The 12,403-nt window shown below is 40.8% G+C and overlaps 1 protein-coding gene across 5 annotated transcripts in view; it reads left to right on the forward strand.

Annotated features, from left to right (window-relative positions):
- Positions 1 to 12,403, forward strand: part of ppp1r9a (protein phosphatase 1, regulatory subunit 9A) — a 43,149-nt gene that overhangs the window by 12,430 nt on the left and 18,316 nt on the right. For all 5 annotated transcript variants that reach the window (XM_055058884.1, XM_055058886.1, XM_055058885.1 and 2 more), the window contains exons 3-5: positions 5,318 to 5,450; positions 6,079 to 6,199; positions 9,528 to 9,632. In XM_055058884.1, coding sequence (XP_054914859.1) covers positions 5,318 to 5,450; positions 6,079 to 6,199; positions 9,528 to 9,632 — 359 coding nt within the window. The remainder of the gene's footprint in view (positions 1 to 5,317; positions 5,451 to 6,078; positions 6,200 to 9,527; positions 9,633 to 12,403) is intronic.

Here is a 12,403-nt window from a genome sequence, read left to right on the forward strand (position 1 = left end):
ATGCCCTAAATAAAATCCAGTGCAACAAGCCTTGCGAAGAAAAGCATAAGCAGAAGTTCTGTTTGCCGCAAGTTATTTAGAGGGAACCTCAAAGAAATTTGCTAAAGGCTGCAAAAAATGAGACTGAGGACAACAACATTAAGCGTACAATCAGAGCCACAATAGAACGGGTTCGATCAAACCATGAAGTGCAGACCTAACTCCATCACAGAGTGGTGGCTCTTAAAAAGTGATGTTCTCTTTTCAGTCTAAGTTCAGATTTTTTTCTGTGAAGATTTGGCAACAATTTTGGTGTTTTGATGTGCAAAGACAGTAGGAACGAACTGCAAAATGATTTCTAGTTGTAATTGTTACAAATCTGGACCTTCAAAGGATTGATCTGCAGGACCTGAGAACATAAACACGCTTTTCTGACTTGTATTTGTCATTTCTTTCAAAGCTTAAAAAACCCCAAACAAATACGTGCTGTTTTTCCATTGTAATGTGAAAAATGTCAAGTTGTATGTGTACTGTTGCTAGGTACTCTACATGTGTATTCAAACAAAGGAACGGAAAGAGGTGGCGGGCTAAAATTGTAGCTTTCTAGACATCTGCTGTGCCTCCAGTAACAAGCTGGTCTGTTCAAGTGGAACTGCTGAACTCAGCTGCCATATTTGCAGTTGAGGCTTTTCACAGCGATAAACGCCGTGTGGATTTTTGAGGACTTTTGGAGTTGGGAGCGTTGATCCATGTGTTGTGTTTGAAAAATAATGTAAACCTTGTCAAAAAGAAAGGGGAGGAAGCGGTGGCATTTCTTGATAAAATGTTTTGCTTCCAAAAAGAGGCAAAGTTTAACATATGATTTGCATTGTTTTATTTCTGTTATAAAGGTATGGAGAACAATAACAAAATGATACAATAATACAAAAGGAAGTTTACATTATAGTTACAATAAATTAAAATACAAAACACAAAAATGAGCATACATTGAGATGTACTTTGTCCCCTATAAGGATGATTATCTTGAGCCACACACATATGGAGAGCTAAATCAGTTTCCTCACAGCCAGAAGGTTGCAGGTCTAGTTTCAGATTGAAGTTTCTGGTCAAAGATTTTCATGTTTTGTGAAAATCTGGACTTCCCCAGGCTGATTGTCTTTCTCTCCAAACTCCCCAAAAAAGCACATGTGTTCTATTAGAAGAACTAATAGAACTATACCGCACAAATAATTACCTTCTGAAAATGGGTTAGTGTTTGGCTACAAAGTCACTTCCAAAGCTTGAAGGAGTGCAGGAAGGGCACACGAATACATTAACATGCAAATGACTTTGTGTTGTGGTAAACCCTCCAAGAGACTTTTTCGGTTCAGCGGTAGAGCGGCGCGTTTAGTCGACTAAAGCCTCTTCACTAGAAACTGGATTACAGTCGAGTATTCCCAGGGAGCACCCAGCTTTGCCTGAAAGTAAATGAAGCTGTGGATGTTTGTGGTCATCATTTCACTCAGTTAATAACAGATACCAGTGTTTAAATGGTTCAGTGTATTGGATTATGCTTGCAAAAATAGTGGCGTACGTAAAATTGCGCTTAGTGAACCCGTCAGATTTTGGGCCAGCAACACATGTAAAGTCGGACTGCCTTGTGTACGTTTTTGAAATATGGGCATGATGTAAAAAAAATTTAAGTTATTACACGGGGAGTGTGATATATTTACTACCTATTCTAACTAATATATGCATGTAATTTATGGACACTTAAAATGCTTCTCCTTTTAAGTATGGCAATTAGCAGCAAGCAGTAGACCTGAACAGTCTGCCTCACAGCTGTCCGAGTAAAAGTTGCCAGCAACACGTCTGGACTGGCTTTCGTTCCTCCCCTCCCTGCGGTAATAAAAGCAGCGGGCAGCAGCATTCCCTCATTCCGCCAAGGTTAAGTACCGTCTCACTGAAGCATCTCCCAAGTCAAAGTGTTACGTCCTTATTTTTTAAAACCAAAAGCACCTTTTTTACAAGATTAATTTGCTGGTCAGATATCATACATAACCTGTTAAATTTGCTCCTTTTGATAGACGGATGTTATTGTGTAATATACAACCAACTTACATGGTATCTTAAATATGCAAAAATCATAATGAAGGCACATTCACACAAAGAGTTAAACTGTTTCATGTCACACTTTAGTCAATGGCGTCTCACCAATGGTGCTTACTTGCTGGAATATATCCGAGAATGTGCACTATCGGTTTATGTGTGTATTTTGATTTTATTGTGGTGCTAGTGTACATCGTGTGTTTTTACTGTTTATAATGTAATTATTTATGGTAGTAACATTTATCTATCTCTCTCTCTGCCTACTGATCTATTGATCTATTGAGCTAGTTATAACGCAGTTCAGTGCAACACTATGATTACAGATAAACATTCTTGGCTGTTATGGATTTCTAACAGCCAAGAAACGTAAATGAGGTCATCAGCGGTTCTGTTAGGCCGGTATGGTAATTGGTCCAGCTCAAGGTCAGGAAGAGAGTGTCCTTTAAAACAAACCAGTCCCTCAAAACAACCAGCAGGTTGTTGTGAGGCCGGATGTTAGTATTACGGTCGTGGTTTCTCGACAGGTAGGCAGTGGAGTTGTTTTTTTAGAAAGTGTTTTAAATCCTGTTTTAGATTTTTGGAGATGTGATTTTTACAGCATCGACGGACCACACTGACCATGCTGGGTCGGCTCTTTCTAGGAAATTGGTCTGCGTGCGGCCAGCAGGCTCCTGTGCTGCTAGTTACACTATCAGATGTTGTCTCGTGGGTAAATACTTCCTCTTTGTTGCTGCAGTCCAAATCCCTTTCCACTTCTCAGTTCTTCATTCCCCTTGCGTGTACAGTTTCATTTATCTTGTCGCTCTCTGAGTCATCAACCCTTTTCCTCTTCAGCCTTAGTCTTTTCTCCACATCTGTTTCTGAATGTTTTGTCCTTCTCCTCTCCCCCATTTTTCTCCATCACTACACACCAAACCACTTCATCGCTCCTTGCCTTCCCTCACAGATCCACCCTCGTCTGTCCTCATCTTCCTCCATGACCTCCTCTTCTCTCTCAAGTGGGCTATCCACATGGTAATGTGTTTGCAGACAGCACACAGTGACTTAGGGAAGCCATTAGGGAATGCCCTGACGGCGTCGGATGTCTTTGAGAGTACAAGTGCTGGTGTTAGCATTTGTCAGGGGCCTGCTTGCGGGTGTGTGTCCGCGTGTGTGTCTGTGTTCATTTTAAGGTTATAGTGAGGGCTGAGACCCGATGCGACACCTGTTTATGGTGACTTCTTTCATGAGAAGCAAACATGTGCAAATTGCTTGCTGGAAGTTTTACTTACAGTCACCATTAGGAAGGATGTCATATTGATTTAGGATTAAAAAAAAGTATTTTAACATAGTTTTAAAGAGTTGATTGATTATACAACAAACTTCGAACCCTTTAAAGCAAGTATTGGGAGGACAAGATTAAATAATTTTTTGTTTTCTGCAATCCAGATATATTCAGTATTATATGCAGAATGTCCTTAATCAAGTTTCTTCTCTGACACTGCCTGGGCATTTGATCACTCTTTTGACATAATTGTCGGTTTCCTTCTAGAGACTTGATTTTGTAAGTACAGAATATTTCAAAAGTGTTGAAATCATTGTCTTTCCAGAAGCCTAACCTTAGTCTTCCTTACCAATTTTAGTTCCAGTTTGATATTAGTTTTTATCCATTTTTGTGCACATTTTAACAATCTCGATGTGAAGTTGGAGAAGTTGTCTTCACTGTCTTATTTATTTTGTAAAGAGTTGTTTCAAAAGTATTCACCAGTAGCACATGTCATGAAAAAGACCCTGCACATGATGCTGCCCTCACCATGCTTAAAGCTATTAAAAGGAAGTGTTTCCTTGACTTTTCCAAATACTTGAAAATAAATTAATCACTCTAATGTCAGCCATAATTGCATGTAAACTCAGTACTGTCTATTTGTTTTTAGGTGCATTTAATATCTTATTTTTGCCTAGCACTATGTGCTGGTGACTGTGTGTGAGGCTTCATTTACATGCATGCATCTTGCTTGCATGGAAGTGTTATGAATGCAGGGCTGTTGATCCCATTGAATTATTGATGACAGGGAGGTCAAGGATATCGCTCACTCTGGATCACACAGAGGACGGAATAGAAACCAACCCTGGGAGCGGCACGCCGATCCACTCTACCCCCTGGCTGCACGCACAACTACTGTCTCATGAACAGACGTTGCAGTTAATGTTAGCCATAGATCTGCTAAAGAAAGGACATGTGGAAACATGATGTCTCGAGCCCTGTTATTTGTCAGTGTTTCAAAAAACAGGCACTCGCTTGGGCTGCTTTGCCGAGCTCGCACTCCATCCTTCCTCACACATCCCAAGTCGCCAAGTCAAAATTTGGCCTTCGGGTTTAATCAATGCATGTGCTACAACATAATGCCTTATTGATCCCCTGAGCAGCGTTCTAAATAACTCTTAATGACTGACGTCACAAAGCTGCGAACGGTTGGTTAGCTCTTTGTAAAAGTCCTTGTTTACAAGAAGACAGGACCTTGGGGGGGTTTTGCCACCAATTTTAATAAAAGCCGCCGCGGTTCGTGTGGGTGCGGGCTGCGATTCGCGTCATGAACACGATCAATGACATCGGGCGATGACATGCAAACATCGCCGGGCATGTTTATCTGTCTGCTCGAACAATTTGCACAGCCATTTACTTCGATCTTCAGAATTAGGAGTCAGCTTGCTGCAAATCACTGTGACACGTTTGAGTCGGCCGGTGCACAGCTTTGCCCCCTCTGCATCTCCTCCGTCCTGCTTGTTGAGGAGCCCAACACGTGGGAAGGATGAGATGTGAAGTGACAGCTGACTGGGGAAGAAGGACGAGCGGGATCCATCGCCCTCTACACTCTGACTTATTTTTTTATTGTTTGTTGTTTTTTGTTTTTTTTCTGGCTGTTTAATGTTGGTGTAATGTTTCAGTGTGTTAAGGAGTTCGAATTATTACAACTTTAATATAGGATTCCTGTGAAGTCTAGGAAAGTGTGTATAAATATTAACATAATTCCAGGGATCAATCCATTTGTCTTTTAAACAGTAATCTTTGGTCTGGACAGTCTGACATTTTAACAGGAAAACTGTGTAGGAACTCTTTCAATCGCATTGTTTTTTGTTGTCTCAACCATATATAAATATATTTATATTCCACATGAAAATGCAAAACAGCACTGATATATAGTTGCATGACAGGTAACGGTTGCCATAAATTTAATCCACGATCTGCTCCTCCTGTTCTTTCTTTCTTTAGGTGTTCAACACCTACTCCAACGAGGACTACGACCGACGTAACGAGGAAGTGGATCCTGTGGCCTCCTCGGCGGAGTACGAGCTGGAGAAGAGGGTGGAGAAACTGGAACTCTTCCCCGTGGAACTGGAGAAAGGTGGGAAAGAACGTCTTAATGAGGAAACCGGTCTGTTGGTTACTCATTACACCTGAGAGATGGAAGCACCCACACACACACACACGGGTTGTCATCGGGACGCTTTCTATTATTAACAATATTCACGTTGCTAACATAGTGTGCTAGAAATATTAGTTGTTCAAGAAAAGCACGGAGATTCCCCTGCATGCATGCATGTATGAAGAATGCGTCATCGGCTCCTCAGCTTCTTTTTCCACTTGTCTTGTTCTGCTGATGCATTTCCCCACGATGCAGATTGTAATTGCCCAGAAACCGAGAACGTTGTAGGACTCCTCCATCGACGAACTGTTATGCAACCCGAACAACTTGTAAATAATTAATTAAAGGAAGGGGGTTGGAAGAAGTTCTCATCCAGCCAATTTCTTATTTTCCATGAAGATGTTTGAATGTAAATGTCTTTTTCTACTCCTAACCAATGAATTATTGATGTTTAAATGCCTTCATTCAACAACATTTCCACGTATCCCTCTGAAGCTTTTTGGACTAGTTCCAAGCTGATTCTATTGATGGAAAAACAAAAAAAAAAAAGAAAACATTTTGCCGAATTCCATCTGAATGCATATCGAAATGAACACTGTGTGTCCAGACGAAGACGGCCTTGGGATCAGTATCATCGGGATGGGTGTCGGCGCTGATGCTGGCTTGGAGAAACTGGGCATCTTCGTGAAGACCGTCATCGAGGGTGGAGCTGCCGAGAGAGACAGCAGGTCAGGGCTGGGCTCGTCTTGCTAACTTTAGTGCATTGCAGAAGTATTCATGTCCCTTCAACATGTTCAGATTTTGTTTGCACTGCAAACACAAATTTCAATATATTTATTGGGCCTCCATGATAGATGAGCACAGAGTGGCACATAGATACAATTCTAGTTGTTGCATGTTTCTACCAGTGTTGCATATCTGTAGACCTTTTGCATAATATCACGGTTTATATTAGTTTTAAGTCTTGCAGATATTCTCATTTGGATAAAAGTCTGTACTTTGACTGGGCCAGTCTAAATGACATTTATGGGATCTAAATCATTCCATTGTAGCTCTGTCTTTACATTTAGTGTCCTCAACCTCAGTTTCTTGTCCTTTGCAGCCTCTTATAGGTTTATTCTGATTTCCCTTCATTTAGCTCCATCTAGCTTTCTGCTCCCTACTAAAATAAAACATCTCTAAAATAAAACATCTCTACAGCATGATGCTGCGACCACTGTGCTTTGTTGTGGGATGTGCTGAACAGCGATGTTTTTCTTTTTGGTGCATCTAGAGTTTTGCGTGTTTTCTGAAATGTCTCATCTGAAACTTAAAGCTGGACTTCTTATCGCTTTTTGTTTGACAATCACATTTCTCTCCTGCCTCTGTGACTTTACTCATGGATGTCACAGTAAAGGGGGCTGTAAAACAATATTTGCAAAAACGAAGCATCTTTTTCCTCCATCACATAAATTCCAGATAACATCTACAAAATACTTTGGTTGCAGCCCAACAAATCATGACAAATCTCAAGCAAAGACTCTACAGAACATCCAATTCTTGGAGAAAAAAAAATCTCCCAGCTGTTGAAAAGGTTTTTTTTTGTTTGTTTGGTGTTGTTTCTGCCAGCCCACCTCCACACTCGGTTTCTCTCTCCGGTGCACTCGGTCGCGCTCTGTCCTTGTCAGATTTATCAGCAGGGGTTCGGATTAGATCTACTGAGACACAAGGTTCTTATACGGGAATGTAGGTGTATTTGTGCTCCAGATATATCATTTGACAGAGATATTGCATTAAGGCGTAGCGTTCCTCTTTATAAGTTTTAAACAGAATCCCCGTTCTCCCATCTTCACAGTGTGTTTCTGTTTCTATCTCTGGATGGTGCATCTGAGCGTGAACAGTGGAGAGCGAGCACTGAGCCAGGAATACAGGATATGACAGCCTCTCAGCAGGGAGGCTGTGATTTCTGCCTACAAACCGCAAACTTCCACCCATCAGAGTGTTGATGTGGTTCCTGTTCCCTCTGAACGGATTAAAACATTGATAGGCTGGTCCGCTCGCTGCTGCACGAGAGCGCAGAGCGCTCCGGAGTCTGGATTCTGACGCTCTAAAGGTGTTAGTGGTGGGCGTGTTTTGTTCTGCGATTGATGTAACCCTTTAAGCAGAAGCCTCAGTTGCAGTTTTCCAGAACACGACAGTGAGATTAGCTCAAAGTGCAGCAAGCAGAGGAGAAGCTGCTTTTTTGCGGGGAGGAAAATTTGATTTACCCCAACGTGACAAGGAAGGAGAAAAGTGGAAAGAAAAAGTGGAAAAGACAACGGGAAGGCTCTGTTCCTGCATGAATGTAGTATTGTGTTCTTGTAGATCAGAGCCTTCTTCTGACTTCATTATGTAATCAATTGTTCTCCACTGTTTATTCAACTGAGATAATGCTGTGTTAATGTTCACAGAAAAACTCCCAAAGGTTCCAAATATTTTCAGTTTTTCATTGTTCATCAAAATACCTACATTTGCTTATGTGAAATACTGCATTCTCAAATTGTACAGGTCCTTTGGAAAACAAACAGTTCTGTTGACTTTCTCTCATAGTGTGTATTTGGTGACTGACCCATAGATTTACCTCAGTGGATGGGCGGAGGTGGCTCTTGCAAGCTCCTCGAACAGAAACACCTCGAGGCCATGGTTTTTGGTGAGATGCCAAGCTTCAAATCAGAAATTTCAAGGGCAAACTTTGACGCTTATTGCAAGCAGGGATTATTTTCTGTCACCCAATCATTGGAGTGTGTTATGTGACGCCACAAGCTCTCCTAATCATAACCTACCACTGCCCAAAGTACCGACAACTGAAGGGGGTCAGTACTGTTGTGATAAGGGCCACTTTTATAGTGAAAACAGACACAATTGCACCGACCTGTGCCGTACCGCTCAGGAAACGAGGTGTAAGACCTGTTCAGTTTCTCAGAAGTGTTAAGAAAGGGATTTTACGGACAGGTTCTGAGTCCAGGTGCCTCCTTAAATTTACCCGGGGACGGTTAAAAATGGAGGATGGATTCAACAATGAGCATGTCTCAGCTTTCAGAACCAGAACCGTCACAATCAAACTCAAAAAGAGCATCTCACTTTGATCTAACAAGTTCGTCCTTGGGACGATGTCTGCATAAAATGATAGGTCATTTTGATTAACAGATGAACTGAAAACCCACGGCAGTGGACGTCTGCCAAAGAAAATATTTCCTTGTGTTTATCTTATTGTTACTATTGTTGAATGAACTTGCAGCAAAACTTTCAAGGAGTTTGCTGTGCTTTAGTTTGAAAGGACATCTCAGCGTTACTCTAGGAGTAATATTTCATGACTTTGTGATGTCAGTGTTTTCCATAAGCATTGAAGTACACATTATATAGCGTTACATATAATGTGTGGCTTCATTTTTGTTGGTAGATAAAAAATATGAAATCTAATCAAATCAAGAAGCCCTTTGTAACTATTTAATAAAACAAACAAAACCCACTTGGATTGATATGATAATGAGGACCCATTCAGGAAGAGTTTCTTTGTTGCATAAGAAAAAATTATGTTCTGTGCCTTTAAGGCACTGAGGATTTATAACGATAGTTTTTTAAAAATAAATACTTTCAAGTAAACTGAATAGTTATCAGAACTATTCATTAAAATGGTTTTTCTTGCAACTTCCCTGGCACTGAATTCTTTTTTTTAATCTATGGTTCAGCTTCAGGTCAAGGAATTTTGTAAGCTTTAAGTTTTTATGTTTTTTTTTATGTACTATGTAGCCCGAGGCAAAAGACCGCCTGGCCTCTGTATCCTTATTAGCCTCACTTATTAGCTCACTTGTTTTTTTTGTTTTTTTTTAGCCTCATCTTTTCCGTCTCCTGATTTTGCAGGAGAAGTTACCTTTGTGAACGTTTTCTGAAGCAGCCGTGTTGCACTTCATAAAATGATTTGAACATGTATGACGTGGGACAGTGAACATGACATTAATGAGAAAAAATTAGGGAAACTTCTCAGGCTCATTTCATCAAAGCCCGGTGTTGCCCGATGCCTCTGCTTGTGCCCATCAGGATCAAGGTGAATGACCAGATTGTGGAAGTGGACGGGACCAGTCTGGTGGGTGTGACCCAAAGCTTTGCTGCTTCAGTCCTCAGGAACACGTCAGGAGTCGTTCGGTAAGAAAAACTCACTTCCAAATAAATTTGGTTCCTGTGAATTTATGTTAAGTCTCAAAAAATGTTTATGACTTTCTTAAACCATATATAAAAACCTATTTGCTAGAGAAAACTTTCAATTCAGGTTTGTTTTGTATTTGGATTTTCTGTTTAAAATAAGATGTAAGAAGCAGAAATATTATTTAGTTATCAATTTCTCTCTTTGATTTCCACATATAAGCTCGCCTTCGCAAATAATCCATGCTTAAACTATGGAAAAAAAGTAGAACACATCAACAACAAACAAATCAATTCATGTAATGCCTCACTACCCCTAAAACAAATAGGTGATTGAGCTCTTATAAACATTAACAGGGAGTCCAAATTTAAATTTAATGTGCATTTTCTCTTTTCCAAACTGTCAAAATTATACTCACGGGCTCAAGAACTTGCGTACACCCTCACCGATTTTTGGTGAAACGTCACGTAGCAAGTTGAAGAGAGAATACACGCTTTTCATAATGAGAACATTATCCGAGAATATTTCTGGTTGAGTACCTGGCCAATCTTCCTGCTAAAACTTCACAAACCGATTGGTTTCCTGGGAGCTTTTAAACATATTTCAGAAATATAAGGTCAGATTTGATTCAAAATCTCCTGGTGTGCCTCGTTGCTCATTAAGCACATGCCTTAAAGCCTGAATCAGCCATAGCTACCTTAGAAAACACGTGTTTGTCAAAAGAAATCTGAAAAATAAATTACTATCTATCTGAAACTTAAAAAAGCGATTAATTTATCTATTTATTTTGTTGTTGTTGTTGTTGTGCAAGAAAAATTCAATGATGAAGAGCCTAGGGGAAAACTTCACTTTATAATATATTTGTGACTAGTCTATTTTCATGTTTAATAAAAGAAAACGGCAGCCTGCCATATAGATTTGAAATGCTTTAAAATTACCCACGACCAGCAGGCGTCTGAACGCTGCAGCTCTGAATTCCTTTAGCCCTGCTGTCATGGTGCAGAAATCACAAAGCCACCCCTCAAGTCGCCATACTCGCTGTGAAAAACACACACGCACGCACACACGTGCACACACCAACACTCAAAGCATGGCAGGAAGGCTTTGATTTGAAAAGCTCAAGCTGTCCTTGGCAACAGCCTCCCATACCAGCCTCCAACTGATTCTTGTCTTTTATTCTCCTTTGGTTTGCTTAGTGTTTTTTCAACATTCGCGGTGGTTCCTAACCTCCTCTCCTCTCATTTCTTTTGTCTCTTTGACTCAGGCGTCCAAAGAAAAGTCCGACACGCTGTTTCTGCAGGTCATAGTTGAAGAGTTCTAGTTTGCTTTATGATTCATACAAAGATTTTTCTCACTTGAACCTGTAGACGCACTGTCATCTGGAGAGCTGTCCGCGTCGCTGTTAAACAACCGATCGGGTTTCGACTTCTACTTATATCTTAAATAGGGTGGAAATGTCGAAAGATGCATTATGTTGTGGAAATGCAGCCCTGGTAGAAAACCTGAAGACATGTCCACTAGTGTCACAGCACACTGCTGTCCCAGCAGATGCTGTTTGCTGAAATAATATTGACAGTGGAGGTTTTCCACACAGCAGGATGCGTGTGTGCGTGTGTGTGTGTCGGTGAGGCAGCCTTGAAAAGGTTAACATCCATCATCTGCCCGTCTATCCTGGTCACACAAATATGAAGAGATTAATAAGTGAAGAACTAAAAAGCATGCAGATTTTCAAACTGTAACTCTACGTCACTCAGGCAGCAAATCGTGATATTTAAAACCAGAATGTAGATATCATGTTGACAAGTTAGAGCAGGTTATTTCTGTCTCTCATTCCCCTGTGTTATTTCTGACCAGATTCGACTCTTGCATCCACCTCCTCACTCGCACTCAATATTCAATCTTCCTCCAACACATCTCACTCACTCTTCCTCCTCCTTCTCTTCCTCATCCTCGGTAAATCTGTCCCTCACTTTGTCTGATCACCAGAGGTTTCGTGGCCGAATGTCCCAGATTTTCCTTTTCAGCTAAATTTAAGCCTGGTTTTCAGCAGTGAAACATCCAGGTATTAGACAGAGCCTCTCCTTGCTTCACTGCTTAAATGTAAAATGTAGCTTAAATGCAGTTGCAAATCAGGTGGCATTTCTAACAGAAAGTAGTTGTAATAAAATGCACAACTGTATGCTGCAGAGGAAGAAACTGTTTTCAACCTAATTTATTTATTTATTTCCTGATTTAGCTCAATGAAAAAAAAACTGGTTTACATTGAGGATTACAAAGACCTCATGGCCTACTTGTCAGCCTGGGAAGAACACACATTTTTGCCAAGTTGACGTATTTTACTACATTTTGGATCATATTGAAGGAGTGCTAGACATTTATTTGAAGGAAGACATCTACAATATCTTCTATTCAGCCAACATCGTGCTATTCTATACAACAGAGCCATCCTTGTTTTAATTGGAGAGCAGAAATAAATCATTTCTGGCAGTGCGTGCAGTTCAGCTAATCCTGTGCCCTGTCTGGCTGTCTCAGGGCAGGAGGAGGCAGCTACAAACCGAGACAAACTCCACTCGCACGTGGAGAGAGGCTGTTTCCAGGTCATCTACTCCTCAGGCGTCCCCTGGCTGTCCGTGCAGGACCTCACTGTTCCACTGCCCTTTCTATCACTGTGGATTTTTCTTTTCTTCTCCATGCCCTGTCCTTCATTTGTTCCTTCACATGTAGATCAAGTGTGTCTCTCCTAGAGCGTAAGCCCTTTTCCTACCAGCCCCTA

This window comes from Poeciliopsis prolifica, unplaced genomic scaffold (assembly GCF_027474105.1).
Source record: "Poeciliopsis prolifica strain line A6 unplaced genomic scaffold, Auburn_PproV2 SCAFFOLD052, whole genome shotgun sequence".
NCBI lineage: Eukaryota > Metazoa > Chordata > Actinopteri > Cyprinodontiformes > Poeciliidae > Poeciliopsis > Poeciliopsis prolifica.